General features: G+C 45.6%; 1 protein-coding gene across 13 annotated transcripts in view; it reads left to right on the top strand.

The window, feature by feature from the left end:
• LOC306917352 (fibronectin type III domain-containing protein 4-like) overlaps positions 1–20,102 on the top strand; it is a 145,208-nt gene that overhangs the window by 120,236 nt on the left and 4,870 nt on the right. For 10 of the 13 annotated variants that reach the window (XM_079495552.1, XM_079495547.1, XM_079495541.1 and 7 more), the window contains 4 exons: positions 2,033–2,151; positions 9,394–9,495; positions 10,281–10,383; positions 11,273–11,362. In XM_079495552.1, the coding sequence (XP_079351678.1) occupies positions 2,033–2,151; positions 9,394–9,495; positions 10,281–10,383; positions 11,273–11,362 (414 nt within the window). The remainder of the gene's footprint in view (positions 1–2,032; positions 2,152–9,393; positions 9,496–10,280; positions 10,384–11,272; positions 11,363–20,102) is intronic. The other 3 variants (XM_079495543.1, XM_079495551.1, XM_079495544.1) reach the window with 1 other exon arrangement.

Below are 20,102 nucleotides of genomic sequence, written 5' to 3'. Positions count from 1 at the left end.
AACTTTACATCAGAGACATGCCGTGGTGGAAAATAACTAGGTACATTTACTTCAGTAGGTCGGCCCTGTTTGTACTTTCCTTGAGTATTTCCAGTACTTCTACTTTCTAGATTTTGATTATTATTAGCCAACAAAACATAGTAACCACTTGTGCCCTATATGCATTTCAGACATTTGGAAATAGCAGATCTACAAGCTCACAATGCGTTGTTTTCAAAAGAGTTTTATGCATTTGAAAACTTGAAATGGGACATTATGTATAACGAGTACTTTTACTTTTGGTACTTTAAGTACCTTTTGATGCCAATACTTTTTTACTTTCAGTACATTTTGAATTCCTTACAGTACTTTTACTTACTATTTCTATATTGCAGTATAGGTACTTTTACTCAAGTAAAACATCACATACTTTTCCCACCACTGTGTGAGTGTGTGTGCATGTGTTCAAGTTCAAATTCAAGTTCCTCTTTATAGTCATTCATAACTTTTACATCAGAGACATGCACAGCAGAGTGAAATTAATGTTGCAATTCATGGCTCCGTTAACTGTTTTATTGCTGCTATAGCTGTTAGCATAATTGTAGTTAAGCTGTGCCACAGCTGCGTCCACTTTAACAGGATCTGTTTCCTCCCGGCAGCACAGCCCTGCACACACTCACTGCAAACATTTGATACAGTTGGAGGCCATCAATATTGTCCTTTTCTTTTTGCTGAGGTTTGCGTGATCTGCGCAAAAGGACAGTTAACCCATTTTGGGCGGGAACCCCTTTTGGTGTTTTAAACATTGTTATAATTTAGCTATTGAAAAATAGCAGATCTACAAGCTCATAGCGCGCCACCGAGTGGCGCGCTACGAGCTTGTAGGTCTGCTATTTTTGAAAAATCGTGAAAATATTTATTTCAGAAAACTGGAGGATTTAGAAGGATTTTTAAAAATTGAGGTCAGGCCTAAATGGGTCAAATGATAAGGGACAATATCGGTGGCACCCAACTATCATTAGCATTAGCGCACAATGTTTACCTCTCGCCAGAAACGTTCTACTGGAACTCCCTCAAGGGCCCCTGGGGGTCCCCGGACCTCCCTCAAGGACCCCTGGGGGTCCCCGGACCCCACTTTGGGAACCACTGACATAAGGAGGTTCTGATTCTAGAAGTGTTTTTGATTTTGTACACGGACCATGCAGGCTTTCCAAGATAAACATTCCAAGTACAAACCGTTACTTCGCATCAAAATAAACATTTGGTACAGATGTAGACTCTGCATACTCATATTTGTTTATGCAGACTTGTATATTTAAACTGACCACGAGTGGCCTGACAATCGCTGCATGGCATGACAAAGTAGCAAAGCCAAACAACTTGCTAACTATTGCTTGAGTTTCAGCTGTTCTGGGCAGAAGGTGCTATGCTTTTGGTGTCCAAGGACTGTCTACCCCGTTACCTTTGTTTCCCTGTAAATTAATATTAATTTGTCGATTCAAGGGGCACGGTGGCACAGTCGGTAGTGCTGTCGCCTCACAGCTAGAAGGTCCTGGGTTTGATTCCCGTTGGGGGCGCTGTGGGCGCTGGGGGGGGTGTTCCCTCCTCCGCGTCATCAGTGCCCATACCTGAGGCGGGGTTGGCAAAAGGGCCTTTCTGTGTGGAGTTTGCATGTTCTCCCCGTGTCCCCTACGGTAGGTACCCTCACAAAAACATGCAGTAATCCTGGTCTCTAAAACTACCTCCCCCTGGTCAGCCTGATGGAGGGGAAAGGAACTGATCGGAATAACGTGTTCCTTCCACGTGCTACGTCTGGCTGGGGAAACTCTCCCCTGTCAGGTGAAAAGAAGCAGCTTGGACTCTTCATGCATAGAAGATGAGGTCAGTTCGCTGCCCCCCAGGTTGGCAGAGGAAGTGTAGTGCCCAGGATTACATTAGATAATTGACACTGGGTGAAAAGATACGTTACAAAATCGTGGGATAAAAATGTAAAAAAAAAAATTGTCCATTCAAATAAATAATGAAAGTGTGTGTGTGTCTGTGTGTGTGACAGCAGCGGTACCAGCGGCTCCCGTCAACGTGTCTGTGACACAGCTCAGAGCCCACTCTGCCATGGTCACATGGAACCTTCCACAAGGAGACACAGTCATCGGATACGCCATCTCGCAGGAGGTAACTGTACTGTGTACTGTACACTGTCAAATACACAAATCCAGGGGGTTCAATTTCACTCAGAGTGTGTACAAACGGACCCGAAAGGGTCTTGTACACTTTTGTAAACACCATTTGTTTGCATCACTACATTGGCTTACAGTTTGCTTGTTTATAAAGCTCTCAATGGTCTTGCCACCTTCCTACCTACAGATGTGCCGTTTAGTTTGAGAACTGACAATGTTCTGACAATGCACTGACAATCTACTGAACTGGATAGCCATACATGAAGACTGGATCATCACCTAGATCTGCATATATGGAGCCGGCCAGCAACTCTACATCTGACCTCAAACCCTTAGATCTCCATATATGGAGCTGACCTGTTCTGACATTCCATATGTTGATCCTGCCCCACCTGTCCTTGCTCTTCGATGTCTCCCTTTTGAGTTGACTGATACATTTTATTTATATAGCGCCTTTCAGGTCACCCAAGGTCGCCTAACAAAACAGAAAAGAAATACAATATAATAAAGCAAGTTTAAAATAAACACAAAGGCCTGCAGCAGACCCTTACTCAAGGTGAGCATAGGCTTGTCTGAATAGGTGAGTTTTGAGGTGGGATTTGAAGGTGGGGAGTGAGTCCATGTTTCGAATGTCAGGGGGAAGGCTGTTCCAGAGGCGAGGGGCAGAGCGGCTGAAAGCTCTACCCCCCATGGTGGACAAACGAGCTGGGGGAACAGTGAGGTTGGTGGAGGAGGCAGACCTGAGTGCCCGGGTGGGAGTGTTGATATGGATGAGATCAGACAGGTATGGGGGGGAGAGGTTATGGATGGCATTGAATGTGTTGAGGAGGATCTTGAAGTCTATGCGGTAATTGATGGGTAGCCAGTGGAGTTGGTGCAGAACGGGGGTGATGTGGGAGATGGCAGGGGTTTTGGTGATGATGCGGGCTGCAGCGTTCTGGACCAGTTGGATTTTATGGAGGAGTTTGTGGGGGAGACCGAAGAGAAGGGAGTTACAGTAATCGAGGCGGGAGGCGACCAGAGAATGGACTAGGATGGCAGTGTTGTTGGAGGTGAGTGAAGGGCGGAGGCGGTTGATGTTGCGAAGGTGAAAGTAGGCTGACCGGATGGTGTTATTGATGTGGGTATGAAATGATAGGGTGCTGTCGAGGACGACACCCAGACTCTTGACCTGGGGGGAAGGGGAAACGGAGGAGTTGTCTATAGTGAGTGTAAAACTGGTGAGTGAGGATTTGGTGCCAATGAGGGTTAACTCGGTTTTATTGCCATTTAGTTTGAGGAGGGATGAGGTGAACCAGTCTTTAATTTCGTGAAGACAGGCACAGAGGGAGGGTGGTGGGAGGGTGGAGGTAGGTGTGGAGGAGACATAGAGCTGGGTGTCGTCCGCGTAACAGTGGAAATTGATGTTGTGTTTGCGGAATATTGCGCCAAGTGGGAGGAGGTATATTATGAATAATATGGGGCCAAGGACAGAGCCCTGGGGAACACCAGAGGAGAGGGGAGAGGAGTGGGATATGAAAGATTTTAGCTGAATAAACTGAGTACGGTCGGAGAGATAGGAGTGGAACCAGTGTAGGGGTGTGTCGGATATGCCAATGGAGGCTAGACGGTCGAGGAGGATGGAATGTGAGATGGTGTCAAAGGCTGCGGTCATGTCGAGAAGGATGAGAATTGATAACTGTCCAGAGTCGGCTGCTAACAGGAGGTCATTGGTGATTTTTATTAGGGCTGTTTCTGTACTGTGGTGGGGGCGGAAACCGGACTGAAACTGTTCAAATAGGTTGTTGTTGGAGAGGTGGGCCTGTAACTGAGTTGCAACAACCTTTTCCAGGATTTTTGCTAAAAATGGTAAGTTGGAGATGGGGCGGAGATTACTGAAGTTGTTGGGGTCTAAACCAGGTTTCTTTAATAAGGGCGTAACAGAGGCAGTTTTCAGTGGAGATGGGATGGAACACTCTAGACGGGCCTGCCCCAAAGTTATTAGTGCAGCCACGCCCGGCAGCCGGCGGAAACTAGAGATCTCAACAGGCCCGAAAATTAAGGCCCGTCCCTACCTGAGCCCTCATCAAACCCTGTACACACAAGACACTGCCCCCGCTGCCACCCTTACATCTCCATATATGGAGCTGACCTGTTCTGACATTCCATATGTTGATCTGACCTCATCAAACACTGTACGCTCCATATATGGCTAGTACGTGTTGATCTGACCCCCCATGCCAAATCGCCAGCGCTCACACAGTCTGCCGTCACCTAGGCGGATGCGTGCACGTGACCTCGTGCTTTAGGGTGAGGTCTTCTTCTTCTTCTTCTTCTTCACTGAGTTAAATTAACCCTCTGGATGTTTTCCTGTGACTGCAGTGCAGGTACATGTTCTTCAGGCGTGCGTGCGTGCGTGCGTGCGTGCGTGCGTGCGTGCGTGCGTGCGTGCGCGCTCGCATGTGTACAGTATGTATGCATGCAAATAGGGTTATGGAAATGAGTGTGTGCGCTTATAGTGCACATACATATTCATACGAGAAAGGGAACAGAGTTGATGGCTTGAGCATCAACTGTTCCCTTTCTCGTTTGCATATTTATCCATTTGCATTGTGCATTATTTATTTATTTTTCATTCATATGGAAATGGTGCTAACTAATTTGTGGTGGCGCTACCAAATGAAAAGGTAGGTGGCACCAGTGCTACATAAATATTCATACGAGAAAGGGAACAGAGTTGATGGCTTGAGCATCAACTGTTCCCTTTCTCCTATGCATATTTATCCATTTGCATTGTGCATTATTTATTTATTTTTCATTCATATGGAAATGTCCAAGCATCAAAACGTTTTAGAAGATATCGGCTGGCGGTATACATCTTTTTGTTTCACCTTCTTGTCCCTGGGTCGGTCGACCTCCATCACCCCTTCCTTGGTGCTGGGATTAAGATCCAGCAGCTCACAATTCAGATCCAAGCTGTGAGCTTGTAGATCGTCTTTTTTTTTAACTCACCGACACGTGTGGTTAAGTGGTTAATGTATGGTTTATAATAATAATCCAAATTTACAAAGTAGCTATAGTAACTAAAGTTGTCAAATACATGTAGAGGAGTAAAAGTATTGGATATTGGAAGTACAAATACATGTACCTTTTGGTGTTTTAAGGATTGTTATACTTTAGCTATTGAAAAATAGCAGATCTACAAGCCCATAGCGCGGCACCGAGTGCCGCGCTATGAGCTTGTAGATCTGCTATTTTTTGTGGCGCAAATCCTTGAATATATATTCTTTCAGAGCGAACGTTTTTAACTCAAATCTTTGCTTCCGGGGGGTTTCTGGAACAACATATTTTCAGATGGGGGTCGGTGGCCAAATACATATAATCTTGGAGGTCCTTGACATGAAAATGTCTGAGAACGGCTGACATAGAAACATGCGTTCTTCAGAAAACTGTCAGGATTTAGAAGACATTTTGTAGAATGGTCCTCAGGTCTAAATGGGTTAAGTACATCTACTCAGTTACTTTCCAACACTGAGAGGCAGACAGAGCTGTTTCATATTGCAGCAGGATGAATTATGAATGTGAACAGAGCCCAGGGAAAACAAGCTAAGTTATACACCGAGCTGCTCACGGAAGAAGATAAAGAATGCCGTCTGCATTGTTGTATAGTGTAGCCTCCGTTTCTGTTGATGCTTCTGAATGCCCCCAAGAGGGTCGTGCACACACAGACATCAAGGTCTGGAGAGGTCTGCCCTCTCCAGACCACGAATGCAGCATTCACTACAATGAAAGAAATGTGAAATGTCACTCCTTTCCATGCCATGCCGGAAGGCAGCATTCAGGAGAATTGCTTTTTTTCTCTCCGAAGTCTCTTGAACTTAAACGCAGCATTTTGCATCGAACAAATTTGTTTATAAATCCATGTCGTACACCGCATCTCCAGTAGATAAAGAGTGTTGGGTTGCGCCCCTGATCTAGTATAAAGATCTGCTATTTTCGCTATTTTGGTCCAAAAGTGCCCTCTTACGGGATTCCAGCCCTGCCTCTCTAACACTCTCTGCACGTCCCTGTGTTCAGAGGCACACCATGACAGCTATATCCTAGATTTATACATCAAGTAAGTAATAAGTATAGCATAGGGCAGTGTTTCTAAAAACCTTTTAGCTCAAGACCCAAAAGAGAGAAGTTAGACGACGTTTAATTGCCCATCAATAACCTTTGATTTATGATTAGAATCATAATCTGTGATTTGATTCAGAGATCAAACGGGAGGAAGATTTCGGCTACCGTTGGAGTCAACGAGGGTTAATTTGTCGCAATAGACGGTAGTATAGCGTGCTCCCTAATTGTATCAAATCTAAAACATTAAAAGACGGAGATCTGAGCAGCCGGTGAATTTGAAAAGACGGAGGTTTTTGGACAGACGGGGAAACGGTAGCCTAGGGAACCGACATTTTCAAAATTCATTTTCTCGAGCCATGTGGAGCCTATGCCCTTCATCTCCCTACAGTCTGTGTAGTGTGCAGCAGATTGATGTACAAACCCCTGGACATGACACAAAAGAAAGAAACTTGAGCCAGACCAGTTTGAAAGGAAATTGTTTGAAAGGAGCTCCAGGCCAAACACAATAGCGCTGTGCCTTATAACAGTTGGTACAATATGAACAATGTTTAGGAATTATCATTCTAAACCTATATATGTGGTGACAACGTGCCGGCCTCGAAACGTTGACATTCCACAAATCCGTGTCTTGCAGAGGCGTGCAATGACAATGGCCTTTTAATGCAATGCTCTTAAGAAGTACTTAAGGCGCTGAGAACGTCTTAACTCGCTTAGGGAAATCCGTCCAATGCTTTTAGTTTAGTTGCGAGGGGCCTTTCTGGTGCCAAAGCAGCAATCTACACGTGCTTGGTCAGCTCAGCGCTGATCATTTTTCCTCCCACATCCTGGCAAAGGGGGGGGGGGGGGGGGGAGGGAGGGAGGGAGGGAGTCGGATAGTATTAGTTTGACCAATGAACCATGCCCGACCGTCTCCATTAGTGGGAATGATTTGGCCTGAGCCTTACTGGGGTTCCATCTGACAGTTCTTTCTAATTCATCTGTCTCGTAGCCAATTAGCAAAATGTAACACCGGTCGTCAAGTACAAAATGTAAAGAATGACCTCCGGAGACGCTCTGAGGTGTAGTTGGCCCGATGTGCACAGCGTGGCTCTTTCTCTTGAACTAGACTATATATATATAACCGATTCGACAAAATGTCTTCTAAATCCTAAGAGTTTAATGAAAAACTCATGTTACTATGGTTCTCAAACTTCTTCATGTCAAGGACACCCAAACTTATTATGCATTTGGCCACCAAATCCCATCTCAAAATATGTGGTTCCACGGACCCCCAGGCCCCAAAGCAAAGATTGGAGTTAAAAGAATATATATATATAAGATTTGCACAAATTGTCATGATTTTCCAAAAAATAGCAGATCTACAAGTCCGTAGCACGGCACGAGCCAAAGTATAAAATAATGCATTTTAGCTCAAATCTAAAATGACACAGTGGATGCACATGTCAGCAGTGGTTGACAGAAAGAATAACTAAGAACATGTATTTGAGTATACTGTATACTGTAGAATGCTCAGCCCTCAAACATATTGTACAATTTCTCCACCCTAAGACATACAGTATGACTCTTTTTGATACAGAGACAGTCATGGCGGTAAGACCAACGGTTCAGGAGACGAGAAACATATTATTGTTGTTTTATTTATTTTTTGTTAATAGCGCAGGCAGACTATTCACATACAGTATACTAGAGCATGCCTGAAATGTCAGTGCTGAAATTGACATGTGAATATGAAATAAATGCTTAAACATGTAACTAGGTGTAATATTAAGAGTCCACAGAAGTGAACCTTTCAAGCCTGTTTTCTCAACTCGCTGTTTCTCTGCAGACATTACTCTATAAGCCATATCTCCAAAACTGGTGGGTCAAACTGAACAACCAATATGTCAAATTTGAATCTATGATTCCCTGCTTTCATATAAAAAAACAAATCAATGAATTAGCCTCGGTCAGAAACGGTCACATATTGTACAATATCTCAACCCTATAAGACATACAGTATGTATTGTAGCCTACAATATCTCAACCCTAAGACATATGTATTGTAGCCTACAATATCGCAACCCTAAGACATATGTATTGTAGAGCCTACAATATCTCAACCCTAAGACATATGTATTGTAGCCTACAATATCTCAACCCTAAGACATATTGTAGCCTACAATAATCTCAACCCTAAGACTTTTTGTAGCCTACAATATCTCAACCCTAAGACATATTGTATTGTAGCCTACAATATCTCAACCCTAAGACATATTGTAGCGTACAATATCTCAACCCTAAGACATATTGTAGCCTACAATATCTCAACCCTAAGACATATTGTAGCGTACAATATCTCAACCCTAAGACATATTGTAGCCTACAATATCTCAACCCTAAGACATATTGTAGCCTACAATATCTCAACCCTAAGACATATTGTACAACACTCAGCCCTAAAACATTATTGTAAAATGCTCAACCCCCCCCCCCCCCCCCCCCCCCCAAAAAAACAAAAACAAAAAAACATTTTAATGAAGAAAGAAAAGCAGGTGTGCTTCCTCTGGATGCTGCCCTTGGTTGAGGCAGTGGGTGCTGAGCTATATAAACAGTACTTTACTCATAAACCACCAAAGTGGAAAAATGTGGCATATAAAAAAATGCAAGACTTGCTCAGATGCAATTTATAATGTTTATTTGTAACGGAGTAGTTCTACATTGCAGTATTGGTACTTTTACTTTTAGTAAAACATGCAAGTTATTTTTCCACCACTGCATTTTGTACTATGCTCAGCCCTATAAACGTGTGTGTGTGTGTGTGTGTGTGTGTGTGTGTGTGTGTGTGTGTGTGTGTGTGTGTGTGTGTGTGTGTGTGTGTGTGTGTGTGTGTGTGTGTGTGTGTGTGTGTGTGTGTGTGTGTGTGTGTGTGTGTGTGTGTGTGTGTGTGTGTGTGTGTGTGTGTGTGTGTGTGTGTCGCTTTACAAAAAATATTGGCACCCGAGGCATTGCAATGTGCTTTATTGTTTAAACACACAAAGCGTCGTTCTCTGTGTGTGCGCACACGTGCGTGTGTGTTTCTGTAAGCCTGTTTCTGAATGTATGACTCATGCTACCTGACTAATCTCCTGTGTGTGTGTGTTTTTGTGTGTGTGTGCAGAGGCAGGACGGTCTCATGCAGCGGTGGATCCGTGAGGTGAACACGTCCAGCCGCTGGTGTGTGTTGTGGGACCTCGACGAGGACACACACTACAGTGTCCAGGTGGTGCACACACACACACACACACACACACACACACACACACACACACACACACAGTAAGTTTCATCAAAAAGTCTAATCTTGGGGGCACGGTGGCACATTCGGTAGTGCTGTCACCTCACAGCTAGAAGGTCCTGGGTTCGATTCCCGCTGGGGACGCTGTGGGTGCTGGGGGGCGTGCTCTCTCCTCCGCGTCATCAGTGCCCATACCTGAGGCGGGGTTGACGAAAGGGCCTTTCTGTGTGGAGTTTGCATGTTCTCCCCGTGTCCCCTAGAGTAGGTATACCCTCACAAAAAACATGCAGTAATCCTGGTCTTCATTCTGCCTCCCCCTGGCCAGCCGAGGCGCCTGATGGAGGGGAAAGGAACTGGTTGGAATAACGTGTTCCTTCCACGCGCTACGTCCGGCTGGGGAAACTCCCCTGTCGGGTGAAAAGAAGCAGCTTGGACTCCTCATGCATAGAAGGAAGCATGAGGTCAGTCCGCTGCCCCCCCAAGGGGCGTATAATATTCAAACCATGAGCTTTGCTGAGAATACACAGTACAGCTGCAGTGTTCGGGTTCCTCTTCTTTGCGATTACTGTACGTTGATTCATTTCCTGGACCAGAACATGTCCATGGGCCCGTGGGCTGCATTTGGCCAGTTGAATACCCCTGGCATAGGGCCTAAATGGTGCTATCCCCTTTGGACTGAGTGATTGACTGTACTCTACGCTGTTTTTACATTTTTGTCTAATAAACTATTCTCTGTCTGTCTGTCTGTCTGTCTGTCTGTCTGTCTCTAGGTCCAGTCTGTGGGGCTCCAAGGAGACAGCCTGGCCAGTAGCACGGTCCACTTCAGAACCCTGGAGATGACTGACCACTACCCTGCTGGCGTTTTGGACCACCGTAAACAGACACACACGCATGCGCATGCACACGCACACGCGCGCACACAGAGTTCAGTTCAGTTGGAACTCATTCCACTTAACTTTAATTACAGTGGTGGTGAATAAAATGAGCGGTCAGAGCAGTTTCAAACTAATTAAAATGAATCAACCTCTAATTCGACACTCTCTCAATCTCCAAATGGCTTATTGTGACACACAGAAGTGGTTCTCAACCCAAGACGCATCAGGGTGACGGGTCTGCCAAAAAAAACAACGCTGCCTTTGATTGAGTTATTTTTAATCATTTATTTTCTCTTCTGCACTGTAACTATCTATTTTTTTTTTTACTTTTTGTTTAATGCTTCCTAAAGTCAGTTTATAATTGTGTTTCCTTTGCTTGATGTTCTAATTTGACCCGTTGTTGTCAGCATTCTGATTGGTCCCTGACTGCAGAATTCATTGTCTCATAAACATCGCAGTTTTCATCAATGCTGATAATTTATTGCAACACCTGTGCTACTGCTATAAGCACTGAACCACACTGTGCCGGGTGCCTGCGGAACGTCATAGCCGACACATGAAAGTGCATTTTAAGCTCGGCTTAATTTCAAACCCTGATCACAGTGGCAGGAGACGTCACGCATCATCACTTCTAATCATCCACCTCAGCCACCTGTATCTCTGCACCACGAATAAGAATAATATCCCTCCCTCCCTCCCTCCCTCCTTTAATTTCATCTTCTCTTCTCTTCTCTTCTCTTCTCTTCTCTTCTCTTCTCTTCTCTTCTCTTCTCTTCTCTTCTCTTCTCTTCTCTGCACGCACGCCCCAAACCATTCTAAACGCTCATCCTGACTCTGTGATTGAATGTGGACTGACGTGCATGGATTCTCTACTGTTCTGTGTGCAGACGAGCCGGCTATGGAAGGTCTGGGCATGGGTCCTCGCCTCCAGACAGGAGAGCTGCTTATCGTCACTACAGTGCTGCTACTCTGGGCAGGTGGGTTTTGACAGCATGCAGATGTACAGTAAGCTCACGTCACCAGACTTCCTTTCCACCACGGACGAAAGCCTGGTATTCGTTACAACCTGGCCCGTGTGATCTGGTCTAGGCCTATATAAATAGGGGGAAAAACACTGGTTCCGGTTTGTCAGCGGCATTTTGTTTTTGGTTCCCCCCCAATCCCCACTGAAATGCTGAATCGAGTAGAACTACTACTTTAGTCTCGCCAGTCGCTACGTGTCGAAATAAAAGATGGATATACCAAACATACTATTCCTATAAACTACACTAAACTAATGTTTTATTGGGTAGGCCCTAAAGTTATGACGCCCTTGATGGCAGGGAGTTATTTTGGGTGATGCCGGTACCCTTGGTTGCGGCCGTTGGTTTTGGTCGCCCGGTGACTGCAACCAGTCACTAGTACAACATGACTTATTTCCGCTCCCGACCGGATCAGAAACCGGAAAATGGTATTGATCCCGGGCTAATGCAGATGTAGTGCCCCAGACAAGACCCGGCCACAACAACTCTGCCAATCGGGCTCGGCTCTATTGGCTCGTCGGTTTTGCCGAGTGGGAGACTCGGGTTCGATCCCAGTTCGGGTCTAAATCACTATACAGACATAACCTTTAATGTCATCATTTTTACTCTAGGTTTTACTGTAGGTCTGTAGATTGTTGTAGGAGTGAGTGAGTTAGTAGTGTCATTGTCAGGAACACCTTAACAATGTCATATCCTACGACAGAGAGTTGTTGAAGCACTAAAGCCAGAGGTCTTCATTAAAGTTGTTCAGGCCAAGGACCCCCTAGCTGAGAGAGAGATCAAGCAGGGACCCACGCTTCATATTCTATCAAACCTTCTCGTAGATTTCATAGATGGCTTCATGGATTTGCTCGACAGTTTATGTATGAAGTGTTGTGTTGGGGTCATGTCAAGGTGTATTTTCTGACCTTTAACCACGTAAACCCTCAGTACTTGGAACATTTGACCGCTGACCGCTCTGTACTTGTTGTGCTCTTTTCCCCCCAAGCCCTCTACACCAGGGGTGGCCACACTTATTTGACTTGAGAGCTACTTTCAAAATGACCAGTTCAACAATCTACCCTCCATTGCTGAAAATAGTTTAAATATGTAGGCTTTAGAATAGTGGTGCTGACATGACATGCACTTGGAATGGGAAATAGAGGGGGAGAAATGGAAGGGTAGGGTTTTTTTGTATTTCATAATGCTACCGACGTTTGTGCACAGCAAGCAAAATATTGCATTATGGATTTGAGCTGACAGGCACTTTTTGATGTCAATCAATCAAGTCACCTTTAATTCAAGTGGCAGATGCCAAAAATTGTTATTTATATATTTAAATGAAATACTCTTTAGGGGGTATGTCACGTGATCTACCCGCACGGCCTTTGTGATCTACTGGTAGATGGCGATCTACCTTTTGGGCACCCCTGCTCTACACCAAATGTGTTCTCTGAAAATAGCCCATCTACAAACGCACAATGCGTTGTGAGCCTCTTCCCACCAGAATAGGAGTTCAAGTGGTTAATGTAAAAAAGGAAAAACAGGAAAAGCATTTTATCCTACAGAAACTGCGTGGGCTCGCTGAAAACCCGCCATGTATGCAGTAGAAAAGTCCCTGATCCAGTGATGATCGATGGCGACGTGTTCACTGCCGCCTCAGGAAGCGTTGTTCTAGCAACCACAGACAGCCTGTCTGTCTGTGTGAACCTAGAAACATCTGACCCTTCCTCATGCAAAAACCTCTGTCTGTGTGAACCTAGAAACATCTGACCCTTCCTCATGCAAAAACCTCTGTCTGTGTGAACCTAGAAACATCTGGCCCTTCCTCATGCAAAAAACCTTTACAAAATAAAAATGTGTAAAACAATACAAGCATAACTGCATAAAGCTTGTTGAAGTTTCAACTAGATTTCTAGCACAAAGTATGTGGAAGTATTTGGGCTACGGTCCCCCATTGAATGGCTTTTCTATCTCTGGGACCCCAATGTATATTGTAAAATTAAAGTTAATTTAACTCTGAGAGTGTACACATGGAACCAAATGGACCCGTTAGGGGTCCATTTGGTTCCATGTGTACACTATTTGAGTTACAGACCCATAAGGGTCCATTTGGTTCCATTTGTACACTCTCTTGAGTTACAGACCCCTAAGGGTCCATTTGGTTCCTAATTATCATTTAGCTGGGGACCCCCTGGAACTCTCTCAAGGACCCCTAGGGGTCCCCAGAAACCACTGCCATAGATATAACACGGCCATGCAGGGTAGGAACTAGGAAGGCTAAAATTGTCTTACTGTGCTGACTGAGTCACTCTAGTGACCTTATTCCGCTGTGTCATCACTGGCCGTGCGAAGGCACAACTTAATAGGCTTATAATAATATTAGCGCCCGCGTCGTCATGGCAAGAGCACATCACGGCTATAATGACATTTTTTGTATTCCATTAAATGTAATGCCGTTGGAATGGCTTTGATAGTGATTGGAGCCAAAGGCTCATGGCTCCAGGAGCTGACACCAATAACTCACTCGCTTAAAACTCATTCCCTGCCAAGAACGTGTTGTACGTGTTTTTATTGAAAGCCCAGAACTGCAGGGACTGTGTTTTACTTTCTTTTTTTTTCTTCTATGCAACGGTGTATTTGCCTGTAGCAATATGGCCGCTGCATAGACTGCTGTAATAGCTGCGATCTTTAGCGGGTTTCTTTCTCTGAAATGAGGCTCAGATTGAAGTGATTGGACAGAACACAGATGTTCTAGGTCTTTCTAAACGGGCTCTACCTCAGGGTTACAATATGAATGCTTCTGAAGCCTTTAAGCATTATGTTATACAGATCTACAAGCTCATAGCGCGGCACAGAGCTTGTCGATCTGCTATTTTTGGAAAATCGTGAAAATGTTGCACAAATCATTGAATATATATTCTTTCAGAGCTAACGTTTTTAACTCAAATCTTTGCTTCTGGGGGGATCCCTAACCTGACTCCGCCAGATGGGGCAATAGAGAGTACACTGGGTTCCCCCCTCCTGCTCCCATCTGGGAACTCTCAGGCAGACTTGATGCCCGGCCACAAAACGGCCTGGCCAATCAGCGGCAGCTAGAGGCGGGATCAAGGCATACACAGTGCTGCCTTGATTTTTCAGAGGGGGGACTGCGGCCAAATACATATAATTCTATCTGGGGGTCCTTGACATGAAAAAGGTTGAGCACCACTGACATTGAAACAGAGGTTTTTATGAAAACTGCCATTGATTTAGAAGACATTTGTAGAATCGGCCTCGGGTCTAAATGGGTTAAAGTTATGATCGCAACTTTAGTTATAGAGGAATTTACTAATGTTTTTGTTTGTTTGTTTGTTTGTTTTTGGGGGGGAGGGGGGGGGGGGGTATTTCGGGGTTTACAAAATAAAATGCCCCATGCATCCTGTTCACAGGGGAGCCACAGTGCCGAAAATGGCGTCAACATTCATAGGATAGCCCACTTAGCATCTAGTAGAAAATGGCGTCAACATTCATAGGATAGCCCACTTTGCATCTAGTAGAAAATGGCGTCAACATTCATAGGATAGCCCACTTTGCATCTAGTAGAAAATGGCGTCAACATTCATAGGATAGCCCACTTAGCATCTAGTAGTGGGTGTGTTGAGAGATGCCGGCAAAACCACTTGGCTTTCCCCTGACCGCTCATATACGAGAGGTAATAAGAAGCAGCTATTTTGGGTGTATATTGTTACTGTACAATTGCACATACATGACAATGTCTCCTGTGCATTGTTGAGCCCATCCTAACGGGTCCATTAATATGACACCCGGGGGATAAGGGGGTAAGTGTATGGAGGTCTCCTAACGGGGCCATTAATATGACACCCGGGGGATAAGGGGGTAAGTGTATGGAGGTCTCCTAACGGGGCCATTAATATGACAACCGGGGGAGCGGGGGGATAAGGGGGTAAGTGTATGGAGGTCTCCTAACAGGGCCATTAATATGACAACCGGGGGAGCGGGGGGATAAGGGGGTAAGTGTATGGAGGTCTCCTAACAGGGCCATTAATATGACAACCGGGGGAGCGGGGGGATAAGGGGGTAAGTGTATGGAGGTCTCCTAACGGGGCCATTAATATGACAACCGGGGGAGCGGGGGGATAAGGGGGTAAGTGTATGGAGGTCTCCTAACAGGGCCATTAATATGACAACCGGGGGAGCGGGGGGATAAGGGGTTAAGTGTATGGAGGTCTCCTAACAGGGCCATTAATATGACAACCGGGGGAGCGGGGGGATAAGGGGGTAAGTGTATGGAGGTCTCCTAACGGGGCCATTAATATGACAACCGGGGGAGCGGGGGGATAAGGGGGTAAGTGTATGGAGGTCTCCTAACGGGGCCATTAATATGACAACCGGGGGAGCGGGGGGATAAGGGGTAAGTGCCTTCTAGCTGAGTGGGTCGAGACAGGCTGCTGGTAATCAAAGAAGGTCGCAGTTTCACTTAACCACTTCAGGACGGGAACCCCTTTTGGCGTTTTAAGCATTACGTTATACTTTAGCTGTTGAAAAATAGCAGATCTACAAGCTCGTAGCGCGGCACCGAGCTTGTAGATCTGCTATTTTTGAAAAATCACGAAAATGTGGCGCAAATCTTTGAATATATATATTCTTTCAGAGTGAACGTTTTTCACTCATATCTTTGCTTCTGGGAGGTCACTGGAACAACATATTTTCAGATGGGGGTCGGCGGCCAAATACATATAATTTTTGGGGTGCTTGACATGAAATACGGTAGTATGATTGAATCTTAAATGAGTCTTAAATGGGTTAACCTCTAGAACAGCTCCCCAGCACTGCTGTAATGACACTATACTTACCCACTTCACTCCACTGCAATTACCTGACAACGTTTAGTTACTAGTTAGATTATATTATCACAGAATCACACCTGTGTGAAGTGAGGGGCGCTCTTATCATCATACGTCCTCTCATTCCGGCTCATTTAAGTTACCCAGGCTGTTAAAACTCTTGCCACATTGTTCGCAGTGGAAGGTCCTCTCGGCGGCGTGAACGCGCCGCTGGTGCCGCCTCATGTTACGCACGTTGTTGAAACTCTTGTCGCACTGTTTGCAGCGGAAGTTCCTCTCTCCCGTGTGAACGTGCCACTGGTGCCGTCTCATGTTACGGACGTTGTTGAAACACTTGCCGCACTGTTGGCAGTCGAATGGTTTTTCTCCGGTGCAGTGGATCTGTTGGCAGCAGTTTGGTTCCCCTGCGGGGAGAATACAGATGTGCAACATCTGCAGTGCGCAGAACACCAGTCTTCTTTTGTGAAGAAAAAGGTTATTGTTGTTGTGTATTTTCGAGCGGGCCTTTTGACTCAAAGGGCTTTGGGCCGATTCATAGTTCATACTCCTGTTTTACTGCTGTAGTGCCGAAATAATTTCGGCTCGTCAGAAATTTTCAGCAGCACACACACCCCCCCACACACACACACCTCAAATGACGTCACATTGTAGGCTCTACAGAGCCGAACCGACTTTTATTCGGCTCTAAAATCTATGAATCGGCCCTTTCAGCTTTCAGGAAGAAACCAAAGATACACAGGGAAGACATATTTGAATATTCTAAACACACCTCGGGGTCTATTAGAGCAATGTTAACTCCATAGACACACACAGAAAAGGTACAAAACTCAAAGTTTTTGAGGGGCGCTATAGCCCCTACAACGTCTGGCTTTTTAAATGTTTGTTTAGAGCACTTTAACCCATTCAGGACGGGAACCCTTTTTGGTGTTTTAAGCATTATAGCTATTGAAAAATAGCAGATCTACAAGCTCATAGCGCGGCACCGAGTGCTGCGCTACGAGCTTGTAGATCTGCTACTTTTGTTAAATCGTGAAAATGCGGTGCAAATCTTTGAATATATATTCTTTCAGCGCGAACGTTTTTAACTCAAATCTTTGCTTCGGGGGGGGGGGGGGGGGGGGTCTAGAACAACATATTTTCAGTCAGGGGTCGGCAGAAATTACATAACATTTCTGGGGGTCCTTGACATGAAAGATTTTGAGAACCACTGATATAGAAACAACACTGATATAGAAACATATGTTTTTCAGAAAACTGTTCTGATTTTGAAGACATTAGAATTTGGTCTCAGTCCTAAATGGGTTAAACAAACGCGCCCCTCACTTCACACAAGTGTGATTTTTGTGTGTGCACGTGACAGTGTTAATGTTAATTCAGGAGTTGTAACTGGTTGAAGTCTTGTCACACTGTTTGTTTATTGACGTGGTGGACGTCTTGTTTCTCTCCGCTGTGACCCTTCTGGTGTCGCTTGAAATTGCTCAAGAAGCTAAAACTCCTGTCACACTCTTGACAGAGGAAAGTCTTTTCTCCGGTGTGGATGCGTTGTTGATGTAACTTCAAACATGCTATGCGACTGAAGCTCTTGCCACAGCGATCGCAACGGAAAGGCCTTTCCCCGGTGTGGACCGTCTGGTGTCTCTTCAGAGCCTGCGACTCGCCGAAACTCTCGTCGCACTGCACGCAGTGATGGGGCCTTTCTCCCGTGTGAACGCGCCCGTGTCTCTTTAAGTTACCCAGGCTGTTAAAACTCTTGCCACATTGTTCGCAGTGGAAGGTCCTCTCGGCGGCGTGAACGCGCCGCTGGTGCCGCCTCATGTTACGCACGTTGTTGAAACTCTTGTCGCACTGTTCGCAGCGGAAGTTCCTCTCTCCCGTGTGAACGTGCCACTGGTGCCGTCTCATGTTACGGACGTTGTTGAAACACTTGCCGCACTGTTGGCAGTCGAATGGTTTTTCTCCGGTGCAGTGGATCTGTTGGTGCTTCTTCAGGTTCCGCCTCAGGTTGAATCTCTTGTAGCACCGTGTGCAGTGGAGAGGTTTTCCCCCGGCGTGGTGCACGACGGCCAATTGATCGCCTTGTTCCCCTCCGGCGTGAACCTGCTGGCGTCTCGTCTTGTCGCACAGGTCGTTGAAGCTCTTGTCGAAGGTGTGGACACGCTGGTGTGACCTCAGACGATCTGACTGATCGAAGCTATCCTCACACCGCGTACAACGGACAGGTTTTTCTCCGGTGTGGAGACGCTGGTGTCTCTTTCCACACTGTTTACAGTGGAGGGCCTTCTCATCTCCACTTTGGGGAGTCTTCAGAGAGCCTAACCCACTGAAAGACATGCTATCAGACCGTTTACACGAGAGGTCATCTTCCCTGCGCGAGTCATCGGGCGAGACTTTACCTCGCCCGGCTGCCTTAAGGTCTTGGCAAGTTGATTCTTCCGTGTCCCCTTGTTTCGGCTGCACGGTCGGCCAAATTTGACAATCGAGGACATCGACGCTCCTCTTCGTGGGTTCTTGGAGGAAGCCCGGAGTCGTGCAGGCGTATGCGCACTCGGAACGCGAGACCTGCGTCTTGGCAGAGTGGTTCGTTGTCAAAGCAGCTGCTTCTGTAAATGGGCTGTAAATTGGACAGAGTGTGTAGGTCTGCCATAGGCTGGAAGGTTCATCCATTTTTATTAGTATTTTAGTTCCTTTCTATCTCTCTGGTTATATATCCTCTATAAATAAATGTATCGCTCTCTCATGGGTCTGTAGATCTCTTGGTCTTACTCGGACTGAATGAAGTGTCTAGAGACAGCTTCACGTCTTATTCGGGCTGAGCAGAGCTCTGGCATGATGTCCGACACAACACAACTTGTTGACATAACGACACCCATTTGCACAGTTGTGAAAGTGGCGTTTTGATCTGCACACATTTCTGTTCTGTGTTTCGACCTTGTGGTTCTGCTATACTTCTGTGTGCCGCTGCAGAATGACTATGTAGGGCGTTCATTTTACAAATGAAATTAATTAATGAACTCATGAGTTGTGTGTTATGGAGATAAAGAGGTTTCTGCCGATGGCAACGATAATATCTCTGCTGTAGGGCAGAAAGCAGCAAACAAAACTGAGGCAACGGTGAAAAGAAAGCCTGGGTACCGACCACTGAGGCCAGTGAAAAGTTGACTTGGTCGCATAAAGAGTAGCCTGGAACTCACCTATGCTTTGTATGGCATAGGCAGCTCCCGGCAGGATCCGCCGGCAGAAACTTCCGAGGCTACATAAAGAGTAACAGCAAGGATTCATCAGTGATGTCACTGACTGACTGACTAGATAGATAGATAGATAGATCTTTATTGTCATTGTAACATGTACAACGAAATTAAAAGTGCATCATATCACAAAACAACATAAAGCTAAAACTATGAAACAACAAAACACACATGACTTCCTGTTATTGCACAACCCCTGTTGCACTAGGCATATATATTGCACAAACATGTCATTGCAGCTGTTATTGCACAAACCCTTATTGCACTTAAGACATTAGAAAAAGAACAAAACATGTATCGCAGCAACAGATCATTTCTTAGCAGCATTGAGTGCAACTACCGCTGTGGGATAGAAGCTGTTACTGAATCTGCTGCTCCCTGACTTGATCACTCTGTACCGTCTGCCTGATGGCAACAGTTCAAACAGTGAGTGACCAGGGTGGGAAGTGTCTTTCATAATGGTCTGTGTGTTTTTTTTAAGACAGCAGGATCTGTGTAGTTCTTCCAGTGTGGGGAGTAAGTAGTAAGTAGCCTTGCCGAGCCATGAGGCCCACAGGGCAGGAGCCTATCTCCTGTTTCTGTAGCGTGAGGCAGCTTGATGTACAAGTACACCCCCTGGACATG

The sequence above is a fragment of the Electrona antarctica genome, assembly GCF_951216825.1.
Source record: "Electrona antarctica genome assembly, chromosome: 24".
In the NCBI taxonomy this organism is placed as follows: Eukaryota; Metazoa; Chordata; class Actinopteri; order Myctophiformes; family Myctophidae; genus Electrona; species Electrona antarctica.
Note: the sequence above shows the minus strand (reverse complement) of the source record. Positions and strands in the feature narration are given on the sequence as shown.